The sequence below is a fragment of the Sebastes fasciatus genome, chromosome 2, assembly GCF_043250625.1.
Source record: "Sebastes fasciatus isolate fSebFas1 chromosome 2, fSebFas1.pri, whole genome shotgun sequence".
In the NCBI taxonomy this organism is placed as follows: domain Eukaryota; kingdom Metazoa; phylum Chordata; class Actinopteri; order Perciformes; family Sebastidae; genus Sebastes; species Sebastes fasciatus.
The window spans coordinates 35105234-35129369 of NC_133796.1; the positions used below are offsets into that span (position 1 = coordinate 35105234).

At 41.0% G+C, this 24136-nt stretch overlaps 1 protein-coding gene across 17 annotated transcripts in view; it reads left to right on the top strand.

The window, feature by feature from the left end:
- The window catches only part of neo1a (neogenin 1a), a 292258-nt gene that overhangs the window by 72455 nt on the left and 195667 nt on the right, over window positions 1–24136 (top strand). For 8 of the 17 annotated variants that reach the window (XM_074621767.1, XM_074621814.1, XM_074621841.1 and 5 more), the window contains exon 1: window positions 8463–9100. The exons of 1 other annotated variant lie outside the window; for it this stretch is intronic. In XM_074621767.1, coding sequence (XP_074477868.1) covers window positions 9004–9100 — 97 coding nt within the window. In that variant the 5' untranslated portion in view covers window positions 8463–9003. Of the gene's footprint in view, window positions 1–8461; window positions 9101–24136 lie in introns of those variants that run through there. 8 more of the 17 variants (XM_074621784.1, XM_074621791.1, XM_074621831.1 and 5 more) reach the window with 2 other exon arrangements.

Below are 24136 nucleotides of genomic sequence, written 5' to 3' on the forward strand. Positions count from 1 at the left end.
GTGGCGGTCGCAGGACTGTAATAAGCCCATCCAATCATTTCATTCAGCCCAAATGAAATGATTGGATGGGCTACCTGCCTGTCTACCTGCCTGCCTGCATGCACTTTGCCCGTGCAATCATTGCATGTCACTACAGTCGTCCACAAGCTGTGAGTACTAACAATGGGCCTCATGCAGGAACATTTTTGTATTCTCGTCTTAACTTTCTCTTACTTTTTTTTGCACCGTGGGCTCGTACGAGTGTGCCACATCAGATTCAGGAAACGCTCCTAACTTCAGATAACAGTGTAAATGACCTACGTAAACATGATGAATAACACATGTGCGTAAATGAGCATGTGTTCATGAAAATTGTAAATTAGCATAATTAATGCCCCAATGATACCATATAAGGCTACGCGTCCTGCCCCATTCATCTGTCTCTGCCAATATATATCAGCACGCTATCTAAAGACACGATCTCTTCCAAGGGCCTGATGTGCAGCATCCAAAAGAAGTAAGTCAGCGATGATGCGCCTGGTTACACTTCCTGTTGAGCTTATTATATACAGAGACAAATTAATCTTTAATTTGTGCATAATTTAAGTCGTTTTGCAGTTTGAGATGTTCATATTGATATTGTACAATAGCATCAATGGCCAATTCTAATTAATGATGATATCATTAGGCTACATGAGCACATTTAGAATTGTTATATATTATATTGTTATATTTCAAATTGCAGAGTCAAACGGGACAATATCAACATAATTCTGAGGTGTAATTTGTATAGCATTTTTTTATTTATTCATTGATTTCATTGTTTGTAATGAAATATGCAGCCCATTAGTGAAAAACTATAGGTTTGGATTACAGCAGACTAATTGTACATAACTCCTATGACAGGTCTGGACTACTTGTAAATTGTGTTCGTCCCTAAGAGAAAATTCAAAATACGAGAAAATAGCTGAATGCGACAAATTCTCCAAAATCACTCGTACAATCCACATAAGAACGAATCTGTTCGTATGAGTGGTTATTGCATGAGGCCCATTAGCCATGTTTGTAGTTTATGTTCATAATGATAATTTTGGGGGAGTGGCTTTGGAGGGAGGCCTGAAAGGACGGACAGTCAGTGTTACTGACATCTTTCTCGCTAGATTTAGGGACTTTTTGAGCTAGTGCTGATAGCTACTTTCATCGGCAACACTGGGCTGCGTTTTCCGGTTGGATACATATTTAAATCTAGCGTACTCTTGCTAGTGTGTTAAGATTACCGACCCTAGCTTTAATGGCCAGTTAATTGAATTTTGCATTGTAATTTAGCATTGGATCTGCCCTTTGGTGTTCAGTGGATGAGGTGATATTTCATTCAGAGTGTAAATAATCCTCAGGATGCACCAAATGGCACGCAAAAGACTGTTCATCCGGCTCTGCTATGAGCTGAGCCTCGTGCCTCTTAATCTGGATCTAAATAAGATCAGGATCAGGATCATGCTGGGATCACATTCAACTCAATGCCAGTATTGGTAATCCACACCAATCATTTGAACAGTAGAGCTGATTTGGTGATATTATTGGATATTGTTTGTGGTAATATTAAAGAGATGGATGTTTTATGATTAAATAATGTGGCATCTAATTAGTAATTTGATATAACAGCGACAAAATAGATGTATGTGTAGATTTCATTTTAATCTGCTGCAATTTTTCCCCTCCACTCACTAAACTAATAACGGCAACACCAGTCTCGTACACCCTCGCAGTCCTTTGAACACACATACACACACACACATCCATGCAACTTAATGACGCCTGAAAATATTATACTGTACATATGGCTGCTGCTTTTAAAAAGAGTTCAAAATATTAAGAAACGTTTGAAATATTACGCTCAACAGCTGCCTCAAGTGCAAGTTAATCCACCGCCCTTTCCGTGCAGTAATCTAATGGCCATTTCCTCGACTGCATGGTTGCCATTACTTGATTCATGATGTGAATATCTCTTTAATGTTGCAGATTGGAGATTTGGTATGACCTTGTTCTTTAATCTGGAAGAAATATGTTCCCAGAACGCAGAGCAACAGGCTGTGGGGGAAAAAAAACACTTTTAAAGAATTAGAAGCGAGTTTGAGCCCAGCTGTGTGCACGTACATAATATAATTGGCCCGTGGATGTGAACTGACTTTAACAGGCAGGTCTGCTGTGGAATATATTGCTTCATTATAAAGAGCAGAGCCTATTGTAAAAAGCTGTGGTGGGGTTTCATGTAGTGTTGGAATAAATGTTCTAGTTTCATATCTGCGGACTGGAGATGTGTCTTGTAGGGGAACAAATGTTGGTCATTACATTATAATGGTAGGTCATGTAAACCTAGCTACCATAATAATCTATCAGACTGTGCTGTAGGTTGGCTTTAATGTGTGTTTTAAATGTGCCATTATCTGAATATCATACATTTATGCAACATATACAGAGAATATTGTGACTTCTCCTTGGTAATCTTGCTGTATAACAACATTGTCAACATTTGCAGCAAACAATGTACAATATATTACTTGCTTTTAGTTTGAAAACACATTATTGTTATTTTCAAAAATGATTTGCTGAGACAAAAATACAACATATTCTTTGATTATTGTTAACATTATGAGTTACCCCACAACCTTTGCTACAATACATGAATATTTTTAAAGACACAGTGTTGCAGTGGTTAGCACTGTTGCCTCCCAGCAAGAAGGTCCCAGTGTTTTGAGCCCCGGTCTGGGTAGGGCCTTTCTGTGTGGAATTTGCATGTTCTCCCTGTGTTTGCATGATTTCCTCACATCACCAAAACATGGGGAATACATGTTTTGGTGATGTGAGGGGGGCTTTGTGAATGAGGGGGTTGCATCAGGAAGGACATCCAGCGTAAAACCCTATGCCGAATCAAATATGCGGATTATAAAATCAGACCTCAGATAAGGGAGCAGCCAAAAGACGAAGAAAAAGATGATCTGAATATCATACATTTATGCAACATATAGAGATCATTTTACGACTTCTCCTGTGTACAATAATCTTGCTGTATAACAAAATAACAAGATTTGAAATATGATAGAGTCCATGGAACCAAGACCAAAATACCAATATTTTTAAAGATTTTTTCATGACAAATTTCAAGAAGCAGGAGTTTTCCGAGAGGGATCAAATCCTTGATATGTAAATCCCAAATACTCATATGTAAAACACATCTTATCTTAACCTAGATTCTTAAATCTTTGACAATTAGTGTGGAAAAACTAAAACAGATGTGATATCATGTCTTATAAGACTGACCAGATCCTCAAAATTCCCATTCAATTCTGAGGTTAAAGCAGGATTATTTAAAGATACATTAGTGTATCATCATTGTTAAATGATTGCTAAATATTAAGGCTGTCAATGGATTAAAATATTTATTATTATTTTATAAATATATAATTTTTCTAACTGTTCAAAATGTACCTTAAAGGGAGATTTGTCAAGTATTTAATACTCTTATCAACAAGAGAGTGGGCAAATATGGTGCTTTATGCAAATGTATGTATATATTTGTTATTGGAAATCAATTATCACCACAAAACAATGACAGATATTGTCCAGAAACCCTCACAGGTACTGCATTTAGCATAAAATGTATGCTCAAATCATAACATGGCAAACTGCAGCCCAACAGGCAACAACAGCTGTCAGTGTGTCAGTGTGCTGACTTGACTATGACTTGCCCCAAACTAAATGTGATTATCATAAAGTGGACATGTCTGTAAAGGGGAGACGCGTGGGTACCCAGAGAACCCATTTTCATTCACATATCTTGAGGTCAGAGGTCAAGGGACCACTTTGAAAAAGGACATGCTAGTTTTTCCTTGCCAAAATTAGGTGTAAATTTGGAGCATTATATGATACCAGTATCTTCACTCTCGCTTTAAAACTGAGCCCTCTACAACCTAAAAAAGGGAAGTTGCATTAACGAGTTAAAGAAATTAGTGGCATTAAAACAAATTTGCATTAACGCGTTATCGCTTTAACTTCTACAACCATACTAAATATCCCTGAAAAGATAAACCCCTGTCTGAACCAATTATGTATGTTGCTCATTATTTATCTTATGGATCCAAAATGTTACTCACTTGCATGCATTAAATACTAATTTGATTAGAAGTGCATTGATTTATTGTTGTATTCATTCACTCATTCATAATTAGCCTGTCTGCCCCCTACTGCCCCCTAGGAAGCATGGTATAGTATTTACAGATGACACACTGAATCATGCGTCATGCGTTCATGCTGAATTCTCAAGGTTCAAGGCTCTTTATTTGTCATTTGTCTATTCCAGCAAAGCAGTTATTGGCAAAGAAAATCTTTGGTCTCAGGTTCCTTCAACATGCTCATAAAATATGTATATGTAAAAGGGAAAATCACACAAGTAAAAGTAAAAGCAAAATGATAATCTAAGGCATACAATAATGCAGTTAAAATAAATATAAATAAATAAATAAATACATTTGTAATTCAGTTGATGACAGTTTTTCAGATGGGAAAACTGAATGTAAACAGGATGTAGTATGTAGCATGTGTCTGCAGTGCTGTGTGCATTATAGTTTCCTTAACATGCGTTCAGGGCTAATAACAAGGATACCAAATTTGTGCAAACTGGGTTGAAGGATTTTCTCAGACGTCTAGTCCTTGACAGCAGCTAAAGAGTTATAATAATCACAAATCACTGGAAGAATATCGTTTACCCAAGGGATATGACTATATTTGTAACAGAATGAAAAGAGCAGAGAAATAAGATGACAACGGTATAAAGAAAAAATATGGTTGGACCAAGAGGTGAGCCTTGAGGCACACCACGCAATCAGTGAAGCCGAAAGAAAAGAAAGTGTCATTAATTGAGAGTGAAAATGTTTGACAGTTCAAATGAGAACAGGTCCAGAGACACCAAACAAAAAAGAGGCTCTGTCATGCCCATGGGGGGAAATGTTCATGATTAATATGTCATGGATTACTCAAACCAGTGGGGGGAGCTGTTCTATGTGTCTGAGTGTTTTATTGGATAAACCAGCAGTGTTGGGATATCACTCGTTTCCCAACAGGCCACCCTTCCCTTTACCCTTCTCCCTTAAGCCTAGTCACAAGCTGAAAGGGAACACAGTGTATGTTTTCTTTGCTTTCATAATTCTGCTCCATTTAACTACAAACAACATTTTATAGCCTATCAACAAATACACAGCCCTCTTCCAAAAGGGGAGTGATGCGAATGTCACCTTGGTTGAATACTTTCAATCCCCTATCCTAAAAAAACAAGGTTATTTACTTGATCCCCTCCTTCATCCCCTGTCCTATAACAATACACACCATCCCCGGGGTTATTTTAAGCAAGTTGATCTGAACTTAATGGACTTAATCCCATCTTCTGATTTCCAGCCACCATGTGACATCATCTTTTGGAGTTACAGATGTTGACCTCTGCCTGTGTTTGGATTTCTGTGAACATTATTCTAAACAGGAAGACATTTTCCTATTATTTGGGCTATGTATAAACGTCTTATGGAACAGCTGCAATAGGCATGTATCACTGCATCACTACTTGCTCTAAGTCTACTGTATGAGAGCTGTTTAAAGACTGGATTAGGCTATAAGAGACTGTGGTTCACTAGATTCACGGCTATTGAACTCACGACTACTGGATATAGAGGACTCTTGTGGCATGAATTAATATCATGTTTTACTGCTTTTCCACTGAATCTCAGTCTATGTCCCCTTGAGGACCGTGACTCAATTGCAGTGGAGGGTAAATCCACTTAAATTCAGTTTATCCACATTTTTATTTGCTAAACATAGTGCCATACATCAACTTTTATGGCTCCGATTTATAGCACACGCTATACAGTATTAAACTATGTCAAAAAAGAAGCCAGTAAGTAAATGATGATATAGCTTAACAGGCCAGGAGTAAAGTACAGTTGGGCTACAGCACACGTCTTTTCTGAAAGTTTAATTAAGCTTTTATATTGACAGAACATTTTGAATCGGCCCACCATCTAATTTATCACAACATTAAGATAGAGATGGGACAGATTAGTGTCAGGTGAGTTTTAAGATGAGAAGCCCATGGTTTCTAGGCAACCATGTAAAAAAAGTAAAGCTGCATTAGCAATGTTATACTGTCATTAATACTGCATTAATACTATACATTCAAGACATATTCTTTTTCATTTCTTATTTATACCTTTCTGGCATTTATATTTAACACACTTAATAGATCCCACTTCTCAGCATTTTGTATTTACTTATTTGCACTGTGGTTATTTAGTATATATTGCACGTCTTTTAATTTAGTACTTACATTTCTTTACATATATTGATTATATTGTAGCATTATGTACATCATTTACAGGTTACATATTCCTTTATTTCTATCTTCTTACATTTCTTTATGTTTATACAAGAGCAACTGTAACATGCCAATTTCCCCCTGGGGATCGATAAAGTATTTCTGTTTCTGATTCTATTTGAATATAGGGGCAGAAAACTCTACAGAAATGAGCCTTTAACATTAGCTTGTCAAGTTATCACTAACCTGTTAGCAAACAACTGACCTCTTATAGATCCAATGGAAACAGCAACCTTGGCAAACACACCTTGCAGTCCTCTTTCTCATTATTTGATTGTAGGCAAGAAAAGAATTCTTCACCGTTCAACTTTCTGCAGTTTTGCATGGCAGATAGCCTACGTTGTGCTTTAAGCGTATGGACTCTATAGGTTCAACCAAACAAAACATGGAACAGGCCATTTGCTTGTCTTATACTAAGACTCAAAATGTAAAGTTTTATTATTATGTTAATTGTATTTCATTATGTTATATTAATCTCTTATTGCATCATACTTACAAGGAGATGTGCCACTTTCGGCCACCATCGTTGTTTGGTTTAAGAAAGAAGAGTGAGTCGCACCAAGTTATAGCCTAAATCTCATTTATTGTCAAAAGTCAGAATATTTGTCATTCGAGTTGGGTAGAAAAGTATTTTGAGAGTCTAAATGTTTTAAAAAGTGTACAAGCTACCTTTGAGGTTTTTCAGTTTGTATTTATCTATCAAATAAGCTAGCTAGCTTCACAAACAGTTATTTAACTCAATGTTAATATCACATAGCTATATGCATTAACGTTGGCTTTTATTGAAACAGAACTCACACCTGTGGCCATTAAGTCAACGAAAGTCAGCGTCGGGTTTGCGCTTGCTCGCTCTAAATAGACATGAACGAGCATCGCTCAAAACAGTGAGACGACAAACGTCAGCTAAAACCACAACATCACTCTATATTTCAGCTGCTTGGCAGTAATGTTAGCTGACCAGACGAAGGTCTCTCCATGAATCACTGCTGATCCTAGTGTTGGCTTTTCCTGCTTCAGCCTCCGGGGCTGAAGCAGGAAGAGAAACGTTCTCATCTCCGGCTGCACCCGGTCGGAGACGATAACGTTTCTCGCTGCGGAGCCCCGTCACTTCACAAGACACGGGAAACCTCTGTTGGTCTGGAGGAGCTGCAGCATTTATTTCTGCACAAACGTCCACTGTAGTACATTCACTAGATATTCTCAGAGCTACGAAGTCTTCTGCAGTGTGTAGTGAGCGTGCATGAACGTGAGAGTGGAGCGAGAACGCGCGCGGTGTGTGAGAGAACACAAGCAGGTAGAGGAGCAGAGGAGCGGTCTGAACAGCGTAGCCACACGCGAGCGCGCATATGTGAGCGCGCATGGGAAACCGACCCGGTAGAGTTATACATGTAAAACTCTCCCTTTAAAGGTCCCATATTGTAAAAAGTGAGATTTTCACGTTTTTTATATTATAAAGCAGGTGCTGTATAAATACTGTTAAACTATCAAAACGCTCAATATACGGAGAAATACACACAGCCCATATTCAGAAATGGTGCGTTTGAAACAAGCCGTTTCAAGCATTTCTTTCCATTTGTGATGTCACGAATATACAATATTTAAAACCATTACACGGTTTTAAATGTAAACATTCTAAATGTGTCCCAGTTTATTTCCTGTTGCAGTGTATGTGAATAACATCACCTGACGGGAAGTAAACACGGACCCACGTTGTTGCCTGTTGAAATGCACTAAAACTGAGCGTTTCAGACAGAGGGTGAATACAGGTATATTCAGGCATACAGAATGAGGAAAATAAAGGGTATGTTTTACATTACAGCATGTAAACATGTTCTAGTAAAAAAACAAAATACAAGTATAAACTTGAAAGTGAGCATCAGATGGGACCTTTAAGTCAGCATTAACTCATATGTCTGCTGTGAAGTGTGTTGAATTTGCGCATGATCTCAGCACACCTGGCTGTGTAGAGATGAGATGTTTTCTTTGGATTGAAATCCCTCACCATATTTTAGTTTTTGCCTGAGCAACAGAGAGGCGGCCAGGATCCAAACTTCCGTGTGAGTCCACACCCTGTTTTCCGGGGAGCCGGTGGAGATCCAGCCCTTCAACACGCTGCTCTCTTACGTCCCGTCCGTGAGCAGCGAGCAGCGAGCAGTGAGCTGGCCGCGGCGGAGATTTCTCCTTCTGGACGGATCTTATCTTTTCTCCAACGGAGAGCTCTTGTAGTCTTTTCCGCGCGTGACACATATCGGAGTAGTAAAGTCGGCTCGTCGGTGCTCAGTCGCCGGTAAATCTGTGTGTCCCTGCTCTGCGCCTCCGTGGCTATGGATTGATTTCAGTGTTTCTTCTTCTCCGACCTCTGCTTCGACCAAGTTGAGAAAACAGTCTCTCTAACCTGCGGCTCTCTCTCTCTCTCTCTCCAGCTACATGTTTTAAAAGTACCTGGCTCCGGATGTTTCTGCACATTTTGGGACTTTGAACTTTTTTTTTTCTCCTGCTAGTGCATTTTGCAGGAGGTTGGCCGGGGGATTGTAAGGATTTCTTTTTTTGTAGACGCTTCTTCTCCGGGGTTCCTGAAGCCTGCAAAGATTTATTTGTGAAAAGTGATGGCCGAGCGGGGAGCTCTGTCGCTCCTCTCTCTCCTCTGTCTCTGTCTCACCTTTCTCTACACGGAGACCACCGCGGCCAAGCATGTCGACAAAGGTAAAAGGCTTTCATTACCACACTGCTTCTTCTTCTCTGTGTATGTATGTGTGCGTCTTTACGCACCGATTGGAGAAACTTACCCACATTGTATCACGAGTTGTAACAAAATGAAACGCAAGGAACGCAAGCTCAGACATGGAGCTAGGTAGCTAATTCTGCTGTGTTTAGGTCAGCTACTCTTTCACCATTTACACAACTTTAAAAGTAGGCTACTTTCTCCATAGCAGAGGCACTATTTAATCCAGGACCAGCCCTGTTGGAAGCAGAAAAGCAACACGCTTTTTCCACTCCGTCCTTTTGTCTGTTGCATAGAGGCTGTTGAGGCAGAAGAACTGCTGAGAGGTTTCTCTGTTTGTCTTTCAAATGATTCACAGACATGCAGTGGAGTCTTTGGCTGCTGTGCATTTGGATTTGAAAGGCTAAATAACACATGTTGTTGTCTGTTGAATTGAGATCTACCTGTGCCTTTTCACTAGCTCTATGGTCATCATGGAAATGCAAAAGGATGGCAGGAACTTGAATCAGAAAAATCCAGAGTCATTAGTGCTCACTGTCAGGTAATAAGCTAGCATCATCAGTCCAGCAGACTTCTCATTACCTCGGCGTCAATACATGTTTAGCTGATGGATAAACAGACCCCCAAATTCATTTGCTTCTGTTAATTGTTTTGAAGAGAGAGCATTTGCAGTCTGTGTCTTATTCCAACTGGTGGTATTCTGTAGTGAAATATTTCACTATTAAAGGGGATTTCTGTGATATTGGAGGTATTGATTAGAGTCTCAACACAATCTGTTAGAAGCACTCCAAGCCATGAGATAAATTGGAGAGCCATTAGGGCTGCACAATTCTGGCTAAAAATGATAATCGCAATTATTTTGATCAATATTGATATCGCGATTATTTATCAAGATTATTCATTGATTTTTAGCGACAACTTATTTTGATTGCACTTTCACATCAAAATAAACAGAGCACTGTTTTCACTTCCATGCTGTGCTACATTCCTGTTAATGTACAAATTAGGGCTGCACCATGTTGGAAAAAACTTGCATTGCAATATTTCTTTCTGCTCTATATATTGCGATATGAAAAAATACAGGAATATTCACCCTACCCCTTTATTATTTACATTTTTAAAGTTAAATGCTTCAATCTAGTGCACTTGGAGAGCAAAAATTGGTTGTATAGATAATATCTATACCCAAAGGTGAAGCCAAAACATCTCGATCCCCAGCTGGTGGCTAGCTGTTAGTATAGGAAGCGCTTGATTTGATATGCTGCAGCGTTTTCTATGAGTAGAACGCACGTTTTAAACGTCGATATCGCAGGCGATCATGTTCATTTCATTGTGGGAAGCCCAAATTGTGATCGCGATTTAATATTCAATTAAATGTGCAGCCCTAAGAGCCATGAGAAAAAAATGTCTTCCCAGCAGCCATTGGAGTGCACAGTTCCAGTCCCTATCACATACCCCATCGTGACAGAGTCACATCTTTATCATTTAAGCTGTTATCAAACACAGCAGCATGTGGTCTGGAAAATTGTGAATGTAACTTGTGCAACATGGCCCAGTTTTTTTTTCTTCATCATTCTCGTAATATATGCAAAATAGTTGTGTCAAAAAAAGCCTTTGAAACATGGTTGTTTATTTGAGAAAAAAAAAATGAATGTGTGTAGAAGACAGGCCTTGGAGTGACAGGCCTGTGCTAGCTGTTGGGCTCTCTTGCGTGTGGAGCCTGATGAAAGACCCTCTCCTGCATGAAAAGCGCTCTGCAGTGGTGGAAGGGGAGATGGAGAGAGAGAGAGAGAGAAAAAAAGCCCCTCCTTGGCTTTGCTGGAGATCAGTACAAAAGAGAGAGATGGGGGTAGGGTGAAACAGGCCGACTGTCTGGAAAGTAATAAAACCAGGAGATTAAGGGGACCAGGGAGTTCCTTTGGGAGCTTTGATTGATTCCAGAGAATTGGACTGGGACCCACACGCAGAGAGAGTTTCAAATTACTAATTGTGGGGTCCCCTTCTCTGAAAATATCTGTTTATTCAAAACACATTTCTTTGAGGTCCTGACTGTGGCCAGAACTTATCTTCTTCAAAGTTGGCAGCCCTGACTTAAAGAGTTTCAGTCTCATTTGCTTTGGGGACGGTCTCACTTACTTTGGAATAACCAGTAAAAGTTTAGCCAAACTACCACTTTTCCCCCCACTTCCTCCTCCGTAGCTCTTAGAACTTTTAAAAAAATGGCTCAAAAAGTTTGCCTTTTGTAGATAAGTCCCTATTAGAGGAGTGTAAAATCCATTTAGGCCTCTATCTTATCTCTGTAATCCTGCTGGGAGGGAATAGTGTGCTGATTGTCTCCCAGCGGACAATGCAAATAACTTGCTGCAATGTGTAAACATTTGGCAACCCTCTCTGCTCCTACAGACCACTCACCCACCAGGGTTTTATCCTCTCAGACCACCTCAGATGCAACATTGCCCAGACTTTATAAACAGCTGTCGTTTTCTTTGGAGCATTTAAGGTCTTTTCTGTGGACTCTGCAGCTAAGAACATAATTTACCACCTCTGTGTTGTTGTGTTTGGAAAGCCCCGGTGGTCCTACATCCCAGTTTGTGGGGAAAATAAGTTGGAAGGCTTAAAGTTGGATCTTATTCATCCTGAATTTCAAGAATATTTCACCTTATTTCATAGTGTAATGTGTAAGCAAAGTGTAGTAAAGGGCTTCAAAATGAAGCGGATGTAGTACCATCCTGACCTCGAGCCAAACTAGAGCCGGTCACTACGCAGTGTGCGCACCATCGTGGAGGAAATGCGAGAAGTGTAAAAGTATTTCCGGTTTATTATAAAACTATAGCTGCATCTTCTCCACATGTCCACCTCATCTTGTGATGAGTTAAGAGGGGTAGTCATGCAGAGTCACCTGCTGTCTCTGCCGTATAGAGTATGCTGTTTACTGATCATTTATTTATAGGCTCCAATCGCTCATAAAGTCCTAATGACCTCCATCCACCAAGAGACGGATAATTGCGCACTTGGCCAAGTGTTTGATTCATCTGTTTCACTAATGAAACCACCCCCATTAGGAAATGCTACTGGTCTGCTATGGATACTGATGTCGAGGCTCAAGTTTGTTGTTGCTTTCTCCGTGTCCTTGTGTAAAATGCGGCGTGGCGAGGTCACCAGTTTGAGATCACGGTTGAACACAACAACTCGTTTGTGTCCAGGGTTTATGGGGGTTAAAATGACGGCCATTATTGAAATCATTTGCCCTAACTGTCACAGCAGTTTATCACATGTAATTGGCAGGGGGAAAGGTAGATCAATATCCTCTGAATAGATGGCACCACATCTGTTGTTGCTTCTCTTTGGCGACTGGGGGTCAGTGTAATCACCCGCTTTCAGCTTTTAGCTTTCAGCTTTCAGCAGACTATTGTGGCAAAATAATAGAGGACTATAGTGGCTTTTATTTCATCTAACAAGGCTCTTTGCTGATTTGCTCATATATTGCTGTTATTTAAAACGGTAATGTAGGCTGAACTGCAAGATTTATGTAGACGTAGTGCAGTTAAACAATAGTAAGACACCATCATTTACACCATGAAAAGCACATAGTTTGATCCCACGTCTCAACATATCAAACTTTCACGCATCAGCTGTTAGTCTGGAGGTTTAATGTTGGTACACACCAGATTGAATCTACATGAATTCTCTCTCCACACTCTCTCCGCATGCTGTTTGAAACAGTTTCTCTAACTGGCATTGTTAGCCCCCTGTGTATTTGAGACTGGGCTGGCTGGCTGGTTGCTTGTGATAGTGAAGGGAGGGCTGTTTTTGAGTGGAAAGAAGCCAAGGGTCATGGTCTAAAAACCCAGAGTGGATCATGGACAAGTCCATGGCTTCTGCTGCCTCCCTTCTAAGATGAAATTGCCTCTGTTAGAGCTGCTTCTAGTTGTGTGGTGCAGAGAAACATGACTCAAGTCTGCTTTTCCTGTCTCTCCACTGAAGCCTCTGATTCTGGGACACATTTAGTGGCCTTGAAAGACTTTCTTAGGCCTATATGACGTGTCCCCCACAGTCAGTTATGTGTATTTTTGTGGTTTTCCTAGATATAACTTTTCAATTAATTACCTTTTTTTTTTAAACCTTGTAAACCACCTGTAGTTCATTGCACTGAAAATCCATACATTTACCATATTTTCATACAAATATACAGATTTTGGAAAAATATTAATATTGTGAAATTAATTTCAACCATATTGCACAGCCTTAAGGCCCAGACATACAAACCCGACATTAAAGAACTAGCGGCGCCGAAGGCCGACTGTTGCGTCGCCTCACGTCGCCACTGTTTTGGTCAAAAAGTTGCACTCAAACACACCGCAAAGACTACAGCCAACGGCCAGTTAGCACGTACGTTCTGCGCTAATAACTCTGCACACCAGCAGGCGGCGGTAGTCAGTAGCGTATTTGTCATTCAAAAAGGGAAACGGGAAGACCGATGACTGCTGATATACAGGCCTTTGTTATGATACGTACATGAAACAAAACAGCGTTTGCTGACGATTTTCACACCACTCTCACTCATGTTTGGAATGATCAGATGAGATGAAGATGATGAGAAGAGCCTTATGTGTTTTTCCTGTTGACTTTACTTGTTTGCTTGCTTTCCTCACTCCTGTTTCTCTTCTCGTGCACTGATTTGTTTAAGCTAAACAGCCAATCGGAGTGATTTCTTTCACCGACAAGCTCTGCTGCCGATTCAACATGCTGAATCGGCCAAAAAGCCTGCAACACGGGCAAACTAGAGCCTACGGTGCGGGACACACCGCAAAAACTCACACACTCTCCTCTGTGTGTCGATGCTCTCTGGGGTTGTTGATGAAGGTGGTAGTCGGTGTAAAAAGCACAGAAAACAAATGTTTTTTTCTATTTGGGAATGTTGGCACCAGCCTCATGAACCCCATTCAAACACCGGGTTGCAGTTAATTTGAAATTCAATATTCACCACCCAAGCTATTTTAATGGTAAAAAAGTTCCACCTTTATAGCAGCAGCTCCTCGTCCACCAATTCCATCAATTCTACCAGGACATTTTGTATGTGCTAGCAGAGAATAAAGGCTTTTCTTTTTTAACACTTACCTCTTCTGCTAATCAATATCAGGGGAACCCTGCTCCCCGGACACAGGAAAACCCTTTGATTGAATGTGGTGCAAAAGGGGCTATAGGTGTTGTCCTGAACCATCAGTTTTCTCTGTACTTTGAAAGCCAGCCTATTTGGTGTTATGATTGGTCGGCTCACATCAAGTGTGCTCCTCTTAAAAGCCGAACTTCTTTCAGCCTCAGAGGTTTTCCTGCTGTGACTAAAACGTTGTCAGACGCAGCACCTTTCCAATCCGGCTGCCGTGTGTCTTCTTTGTGTCTGCTGGCCCTTTCATGTCAAAACAAAAAAAGCTTGAAAAACACTCGCTGGGAGTTTGAAAAAAAGTTGAATATTGTCAAGGGGCCATAAAGCTGTCCATACTGCCCTGTGTGATGAGCCATTTGGGACTTTATGGTAACCTGAGGGACGCTACTTCAATAATATTGTCTTTTACCGGAGACATAGCTGGAAACATGCTTGCCTCGCTGATTTCCACTGTTCCATTAGTTTTCTTTTCAAAAATAGAACAACATGCAAAATGTCTAATTCACTGTGCTGCTGTTGTGCTCTCCAGGCTGCCCTGTTCTGCTGGGATTGAATGATGCTCAGGCTTAATGACCACTGGGAAAGCAGCAAGAGTCTTTTCAGTTTCCATGGAGCTGATGTACATTAGCAGCAGTGAGAGCAAAGCATACAAAGAAGACACTGAAATTATGACTACATTTCAGTAAGAATCTAGTTTGTTGTCTCTTTCATTATGCTGCTATGCACTTCAGCTGTAAAGGCCCAGACGCACCAAACCAACATCAGAGAACTAGCGGCGACGAAGGCCGCCTGTTACGTCGCCTGTGTCACGGCTAAAAAGTTGCACTCGACCACACCGCAAAGCAGCAAACGGCCAGCTACCTGCGCGAGCTGTAATAACTCTCCCTACCAGCAGGTCGCGGTAGTCCGTATTCGTCATTCAAAAAGGGAAACCAGAAGACCTAGGACGGCGGATATACAAGTCGTTATGACATGTACATGAAACAAAACACCTTTCGCCGACCATTTTCACACCACTCTCACTCACAACTTAGCTTCATATTGAAAATATCCGTGTAGTGGAATGATCAGATAAAGATGAAAAATGAAAAGAGCCTTCTCTGTGTGTCCTCTTGACTTTACTCGTTTGCTTGCATTTCTCTCTTCCGTTTTTCTTCTTGTGCACTGATTCGCTTAAAGGCCCTGACGCTGCTGCTAGATCTTTGATGTTGGCTTGGTGTGTCTGGGCCTTAAGCTGAACAGCCAATCAGAGCGAATTCTCACACCGCAAAAACTAGGGGTGACAGAAGCTCACCTACGGCCCCAAACTGTCCGAAAGCCGACCGTCGGCTTGTTGTATCGGGGCCTTTACATCAGCATCGACACAATCACCATACGCCACCTGTGGTACCACCCACAACAACCCCAGAGAGCATAAACACACAGAGGAAAGCTTGGAGTACATACCTGTGAGGCTGGGCAATACGGTTGAAATTAATTTCACAATACTAAGAATTTTCCAATATCAGTATGTATGTATGTATGAAAATAACACTGTACAGTGGAGTGTTTTACATGTGGTTTACAAGATTAAAAAAATGGTAAATACTGGTGTGTCAGGGCCTTAAGGCGACTTCTGTCAGGCTCTGGAGAACTAAACTGGTCAAGCTCTGCTCCTCAAGCCCTGCCACAGTCTTGCAGTTACACAAACACAACGTTGTGTGTGTGTTGGGACATGGTGTTTGATTTGTAGCAGACTTTCTATGAATGCAGTTACACACTGTGTCTTGGACATCTTTAAAGAAGTGCGCACAGATAAAATCTTTTCAATTCCTCATCCTGTTACAAGGCATTGCCTTCTGACTAAAACATTTCTTGAACTATGGGTAGTTTCGTATTGCAGTGGGCTCACCATGTTACATGAAACGGTTATGTTAAACTAAAACAAATCATTTACCGGCCTGACATGCAAATACTAGCACCGCTGTGTGTGCTGAAGCTTTTACCAGAGCAGCACACAAAAAGGCCCAAAAGACTTGTAAGTGAAGGTTGTAGGAGTAGCAAGTACTAGTCTTGCAGCATGACCCGTTCTATAATATTTATGTTCTGCTCGACTGCAATCACAGTTGGTCATGTTCTTCAGGACAGCGTGGCATTGTCCAGTCTTTTACTGCATACAGAGAAACTGCAGTAGTCAAGCTGCCTTGTTTCAGTGCACGTCCTTTATAACTGCAGCATGACGGCAGCAAACGGCAGTGAGGGTATTGATGTTAGATTTAAGTAGTGTACTGCAAGCAAAGAAGTATTTTCCCCTGGCCTGGCATTCAAGCAAAACCTTAAAGGAATGGGCTTTGTGGCCCTTCCAAGGGAATCATTCTACAAGCACAGCAGGACAGTGAGGACTTTTTTCCCTGAAAATTTTTCCTCAAACTTTTGCTATTTTGGTTCTGCCGAGCTCCTGTCGTGGTGTCTCCTGTCGGTAGTGGCAGCTGCGTAGGATTATGACACATGCAAGCTGTGCTTGTCAGATGAGCCTGGACTAATGAGTGCAAGGCTCGGTTAGACACTGAACTGTTTTTACAGCCCTGGGGGGCATATTACAGACACTTCCTATTAAAATAAGATCAGGCCTTCTTTAAATGTTTGAATTTTCATTTTTAAATCCTCTAACTGTTTTATTTTTGCATTTCTTAATCATGGTCTAGTTGACATTTCAGTGATTACTAAGCAGCCGAAGGACAATGCCGGCTTTGTTATGTATTTTTGTTTTCGTCAACGGATCCCATAAAATGTCTAAAAACTAACAATGGGAAGTCAAAATAGTTGTTGGTCTGGTTGAAATCAGATCTTGATATTCCAAAGCAGACATACGGCATTTTTGTTGATGCTGTGAAAAATAATGTGGGATGTTTCAGTATTGACAGAGATTTTCTACTGAGGCATTATCTCACAATGGCATCTCATAACAGTTACATAAAGCTGAACGATGACAAACGACTGTCATTTTGAGACAATTGTGGGGAAAAAAGATGAAAATCATTAAACACCTTAAGTGTAATAACTTAAACAGGAAGCAGGAGCACTTTAGGATGACAGGTGTGCAGCTCAGGCTTTACCCCTTGAGTGTATATTACACAGAGAACAGATTAGAGTAGCTGACATAACATTTTCTCAATTCCTTCAGATTTTGGCATCTCATTGCCCGATCAGTTGTTACTCTCAAGAACCTTAAATATAATTAGTGTAATAATGTATATTTGATGTAATTGTGAGGTAGCTGGTTCCGCTCCTGGCAGCAGCCCTTGTCGTAAATTAAGAGAGACTTGTACTGATTAATAATAACCTTCATTCGGTTGCACTGACTACCGGCTGGAGTTCCAACATCCTGCAGCTCTCAGACATGAATTCATTCTCTGCCGTCTTCTTGGAGGACGTCCAGGGTGTGATGAATTAACCTGAAAGTCTTCTCAGTGGTGTAGTGCAGTTGTTAAGTAGCTTGTGCTTCAAAGACAATGCACACAAACAAGAATCAATGCAACTTTTCCCAATATAATGATTTTTGTTCATTAGAAGTGGCCAATATGAATCTTGTTATTCCCGACTCAGGATTGTTTTATAGATCCTGTGGCCAACTGTGCTCCAGCAATACAAGTTCAGATTAGGTCTGAACTATTTCAGTCACTAAATTAATAACACATTCTCACGGCAGTTCGTGAAATAGTCACAAAATTGAATTTGATTCGTGTACATAGACAACAATTTCCCTTCTTTTTTTGTGACGCTCAGCACCACTTTCAACTACGTATTTTTCTTGTGCTTTTTTCCAGGAATGTCCAGCAACATGTGACGCACATGTCAATTTCCGCTCCAGTCTTTTCAAAACAAAACTACTTAGTTAGGTTTAGGAATAGATCGACTTGGTTAGGCTTAGGCAACAAACTACTTAGTTAGGTTTAGGAAAAGATAGTAGTTTGGGTTAAAATAACACCGGAAGTGCTGTAACTCAAGTACGGAAGTTGATATGACAACAACTACTTGGATAGTTTTAGGAAAAGATCGTGGTTTGGGTTAAAATAACTCCGAGTGCCATAACTGAAGTATAGAAGTTACGTGCCAAATAAGTTAACTTGTGGTTTCGTACGGGACACAAACACCAGTCTCCTGGGCGAAAGTCTAGTGTTTTTTGACCCAACCATCCACCTCGACCTCCTCCATATGCGGCGTTCGCTGCTCTTTATACTTCACGGTTCACAATCACGTGAATTACATACCAATTGTTTTTGTGCTGACCATCACGATCACCATCTCGTGTCTATGTACACAAATCAATACATTTGATTACGTGACTATTTCACAAACAGTTGTGTCACTGGCCTGAATTTAACAAACCTCAAACATTGTCATCTTCACTTTACTCGTCTCATTACTGGTGCTAGGTTTACCACCAGTATGTGTATGTGGGAGAGATCTTACACTCACTTATAAAGTATCAATCACCCATGTACACACTGAGCCTCTCAGCCTTCATTCAGTCAAAGGAACTTTTCATGTGCTGAAAGGGTGTGGGGGCAGTCAGTCACAGAGAGAGGATTGTGAGCACCGCTCAATCGAGCTGGCTGCCATCATCTTGTGCCTGGCCTGTGGCTCTTGGCAGCTTCAGACGTGGTGGGATGTGTGTGTATATGTTTGGGTGGGTATTTGTATAGGCGTATGCCACCCATCTGGGGTTGAACAGCTGTTTTATCAAGAAGGTTCAGAGAGTTTCCGACTTGAACTCTCTCTTTCTCTCTAGTAAAAAAGAAAAAAAAAAGTGTTTACCTACTTTCCCTGAGAAGATGGGGAGAAATTAGACTATTTTGATTTAGCCTTGAGTTTAATCTGTATAACAGTAGCAACCTTGGTGTCATTGATTCAGTATTATGCGGTGAGCACATATTTTGAGAAACAAAAAGGAGGAGGGAAAGCATCCATTTATTGCCACACCCCTTATATTATTTTTTATTGTGAAGGTCTTTTTTTAGTTCAAGACAAAATTACAACTTTGGACACAGCTGTGAATTGCAAATATGTTGGTAGTTGTGTGGTGTGGGTGTGTCAGAAAAACTTTGATTTCTAAAAATGTGCTTAGGAAAAGATTTGATAAGATTCACATAAATCAAAACCCGACGTTTCCCATTGGAAAATATTGACATGTGCACTGGTAGATGCTGGCGAACATAACCCAATTCAATACCAGTGCTCAACTCCAACCAAGATTTCTAATTATGGTGTCTTTTCAATTGATAATGAGCTGCTGCAACATTGGTGAGACGTGCCAAAACTATTCTGTTTGAAGTTTCTATATTTTCTGAATCTTTTTCTTGTTCTGTTTTACAAGGCAAAAACTGGTTTGACTGGTTTCTGTAGTGGAAATCCGTAGAAACCACGTAACATTCAAGCGTAGTCGGCAAAGCGTGTTTAGGCTTCAGCAAAGAATAGAAGAAGGTGTGTTTTTTTTTGTCCTACCCGGTACTTTTCCATGGCACTGTCTCAGCATGCGAAGCACAGCATTGTTCTGGATTGTTGAGTCTCAGACGTTAAGTTTAAACAGTTTAGGGTTTAGAGTTAAGACCCGTGGAGGCTCTGTGCTACTCATGTATATATCAACTTGCGTCCCAGTTCCTCTTGGAGCTTCTCCAGTCAACCTCCCAGGTTTTATTTTGATTTCACCTGCTGCTATGGTGACCCCTGGAAAAAAATCTCCCGGTATTAACTGATGTTTCTGCTGCTAAATCCAAGCTGAAACGATTCTTTGAAAAGTTCAGCGTTAGATAGAGGCTCCTTTGTGCCATCGGGAGCTCCCCTTTGGCATGGGGCTCCGCTGACTGCAGTGACTCCGTACCATGTTATTGGAGCCAGTTCCTCCTCAACTCTGAGCTCATCTAAAGCTAAGGTCAAGAGAGGCGACTGAAATGGTGAAATGACTGCTTTAAGCCTTTTTAATTCATTGCCATGATGTAATGGAATTGGCCGTCTCTTTTGATTCTGCTTTCTTGGCCCTTCACAGTTGAATAAATGTGTCCCTCAGCAGCACTTACGTGAAAGATGATGGATTTTCTTCCTTTTATATAAATGTTACCCAGCTCTAACACAAAATAAGCTTGAGTTTGGCTATAGAAAATGCTAATTGCTCCTTGAAATTTGATTTACTGTACTACCGTGGTGAATAAATTTGACTGTTGATGAAAATGTCAAGCCTTAAGAGAGGTATTGGGGTTTCTTTTTTATTAGAAACAGGAGCTTCTGGAAGGGTCTTCATTGCTTGTGATTTGTGTGCACCAAGACTGCATTCGAGTTCTTAAAATGAGTTGTTTTAACTGAATTGTCTTTGAGGTGGTGTTAATTTTTTACGTGAGGCCTTATGTGGTCATGCACCTGGACAACAGTGTTTACCACGTTGGATTTAACACGTGAGAGTGCAGGTTATATCCAGGCACACCCTCTGCCATTTTCTGCTTTGTCGTTTGGGTTCACTGCGGCCAGCTGCATTTTGTTTTGGTGACGGATACGGAACAAATATGACGTCACGTTTCTGAGACAACAAAAATAAAAGCGGTAACTTCCTTCTAACTCCGCATAGACTCAAATGAAGCAAATATATCACTTCTGCCATTAAAAAATACATTTCAAAATCGTAAAAAAAAAAAAAAAAAAAAATCGCGATACATTGGTGAATCTATTTTTTTCCCCACCCCTATGGTCTAGTGTTAAAAAATTTAACAAATCGCAATAAATGGTGATATCAAATCGCAATACTTGTGGAATTGCAATACTTAAAAATCGCAATACATATTGAATCGGCACCTAAGTATTGTGATAGTATCGAATCAGGAGATAGGTGAATCGTCCCAGCCCTTGTGATTATAGTAATAAAATGAGACCCCACTCCCTGTCCTCTGTTATGAGTTCCCTTTTCCGAATGTGGATTCTGGTCCTTGACCTTTCGGGAAGATGATAATCTCTGCTAGTGTCTGTTTTATGGAGTCTGATAAAAGACAAGGTTGGGCTGTGATATGACACTTAAGATAGTAGAGAAACAAGCTAGGTTACTGGCAGGCTTACACCAATGCAGAGGAAGATTGCACAATATTCGCATTATGTCTCAGAGCATTTCTCTTATGTGCACAGCTTATGACATTCTCGGGATGACTACTTTCGTTCACTTTTTTTTTTTGGGCACCATACCAAAATTGCACACACAAAGTACAGCTGGGTTTCAATCGCTGTTGGATGAAGCCGTGAGAACCTGAGAGCAGCATCTGGGACGACACAGTCTCTTGAGCTGTGTCTAAATACAGACACGACCTTCCTCTGTCTGATATGGAGGAGGAAGAGGAGGATGAGCTTGGTGAGGAGGATAAGCAGGTGCAGACAGGACCATAAGCTCATAGAGGTGACGATTTTTTTGTCGAGCTTGAAGTGTACACAACGTGCAGTGATGGAAAGCAGCTGCATCAATTCCCTCTGATTCCTTAACCGTTGTCCCTTGAACCTTGACTCCACTTGCTCCCCCCCTACCTCTCAGCCTGTGACAGGTCACTCAGCCACAGCACCAGCATGGCTGCAAAATGGATGGCGGCCAGCAGGGAGCACCTGCAGAGGAATAGCGGGCGAGCAGCATTCCATCACAGGACCCCGAGACACAGATGTCATATGAGACACGGGGGACGTGTTTGGAGTGGGGGATGGGGTGGGAGGGCCGGTGGCAGAGGTTTTGGCATGGTGGGGCAGTAATGGGGTGGGATAGCAAGCCAGCTGCTACCAACAGATTCTTAATGAGGTGTCCCATCAAGAACACAGGGAGATGAACATTAATGGCTACAGATAAACTTGTCTTCCTCCTTTTCAATCACGCTAGGGTGATAATAATCAGGCTTTTCTTCCAAGCTTGATTTGACTGTAATAGAGCTGCAACTAGTACAACAATTATGGTCATTATTGATTTATCTGTTTATTATCTTTTTTGATTGGTTGATTTAAAGTCAGAATTTCCTAGAGCCTGAAACCAAATGAAAGCCTCTTTCATTTGCTTGTTTTGTCTGACCACTGGCATAAAACCCAAAGATGTTCATTTTACTGTCTAACTATAAAGCAAGGAATCTCTGTTTTTCCGTATGTCCTTCGCATATCTTGAGAACCGCTCATCCGATCATCTTCACACTTGGCAGGTGTGTTGCTGGGGACCCCCATGGAGTGCTTTGTCGAACCTGGTGCAATTTGAACCCGAGTCACGTTCAATATTAATAAACTTTGAATAAACGAGCGAGCGGTGCTCTGTGCAGCAGCGGCTTCAGGGCTCTGCAGACTTGAGATGAGCATTTAGTCCGCATTGGGCTCATTGAGTGCCTTTCAGTTTTTCTGCTGGATGCTGGATATACTAACATTCAATCAAATACTTCCCTGGAGTCAACATGCACCGAGCGGTTCTCGACAGTGCTGCAAGAAGCAATACCGGGACGCTACCAAGGGCGCCAAGCCTGTAATCGGCTCGTTCCAAATGGGCATGCGCTCCGAAGGTCCACGCCACCAGTGATTTATAAAACTGAGAAAAGCAAAATTTTCACATTTGAGTAGCTGGAACCAGTGAACGCTTTTTCTTTTTTTTTTTGCTTGATAAATTACTCAAATTACAAAATTGATTATCAAAATTGTTGTTGACTAATTGTTGTCAGTAAATGTTTCCAGCCAAATAGGGAATGCAAAGACCATGAGAGAGTTGACAGGTGGTGCAGTGTGGATGCACTGAGTCTTTAACCTTTATGAACTAATAAATGCATGCATTGGCTTGATAAGTGAAATTACAGCCAGTGAACGCCTCGTTTCGACACAGTTTTATGTCCGTAAATCCGTATATTACAAGGATTACACCCCATAGTGTTCAACGCAAGGAACTGCATCTATTTACGGTTACAGAGGTTCCCATAAGAATGAATGAACCTCCGGTTGATTTGCATACGTACACAGAGCTATGTGAAAACGAGGCGTAAAGGATCATGTGTATGTGCTATGATCGTAGATTCAGCAGAAGTATTCTTCTAAATAAAATATGAAACTGCTCGTCAAGCATTAGCTTTGCAACATGAACAACGGGCAGTGGAGCTTTGTAATAACCATTATGTAGAACCATTACTGGGAATGTGAGTATGTCTGTTTCTCCCGTGAAGGACAGTGAGTTCTTGATAACCTTTTCTCTGCCACCAACAATCCAAGTGCTTGAAATACTGGTTCAGGGAAAAAAGCAGAATGCTCTTTCTGCTTTCATACTTCATTTATCTGGAGGGTTTGAATTAGTCCTGAGTGCATAAGGATGTCATTCAAGCTTTCAGGACACCTGCTGAACAAATTCACTCAAAGAGCACACAAACACACACACACACACACACACACACACACACACACACACACACACACACACACACACACACAGAGCAAGATCCCCAAATATGTCCTGCAGTCTGTTTGTGCCATATGCCGTATAATATTGAAGTGAAGTGTAGCAAGTCTAAATGAAAATTCACCCAACATTATCTAATTAAGCAGGTGTGAAAGCAGCTTAATTCCAGTCGGTTTTGGCACTCCTCACCGGTTCGTGTTCAGCGCGAAGCAACAGTTCATTCAGCGGAAAGATGTGAATACTTTCATTAAGCCGGGGTTGCACACTTTCATTTCTCCTCAAAAGAAGATGTCAGAAGTGGTCTTGAGTTATAAAGGGTGGTGGTTTTATTAGCCACTGCTAGCCCGTGGGGTGCTTTTTGTTGCAGAGTGACAGGGGACTTAATAATGAAGCTCTCTAACCCAATGAGCCCTGAATCAGCGGAGCCCCTCTTCCCCTTCT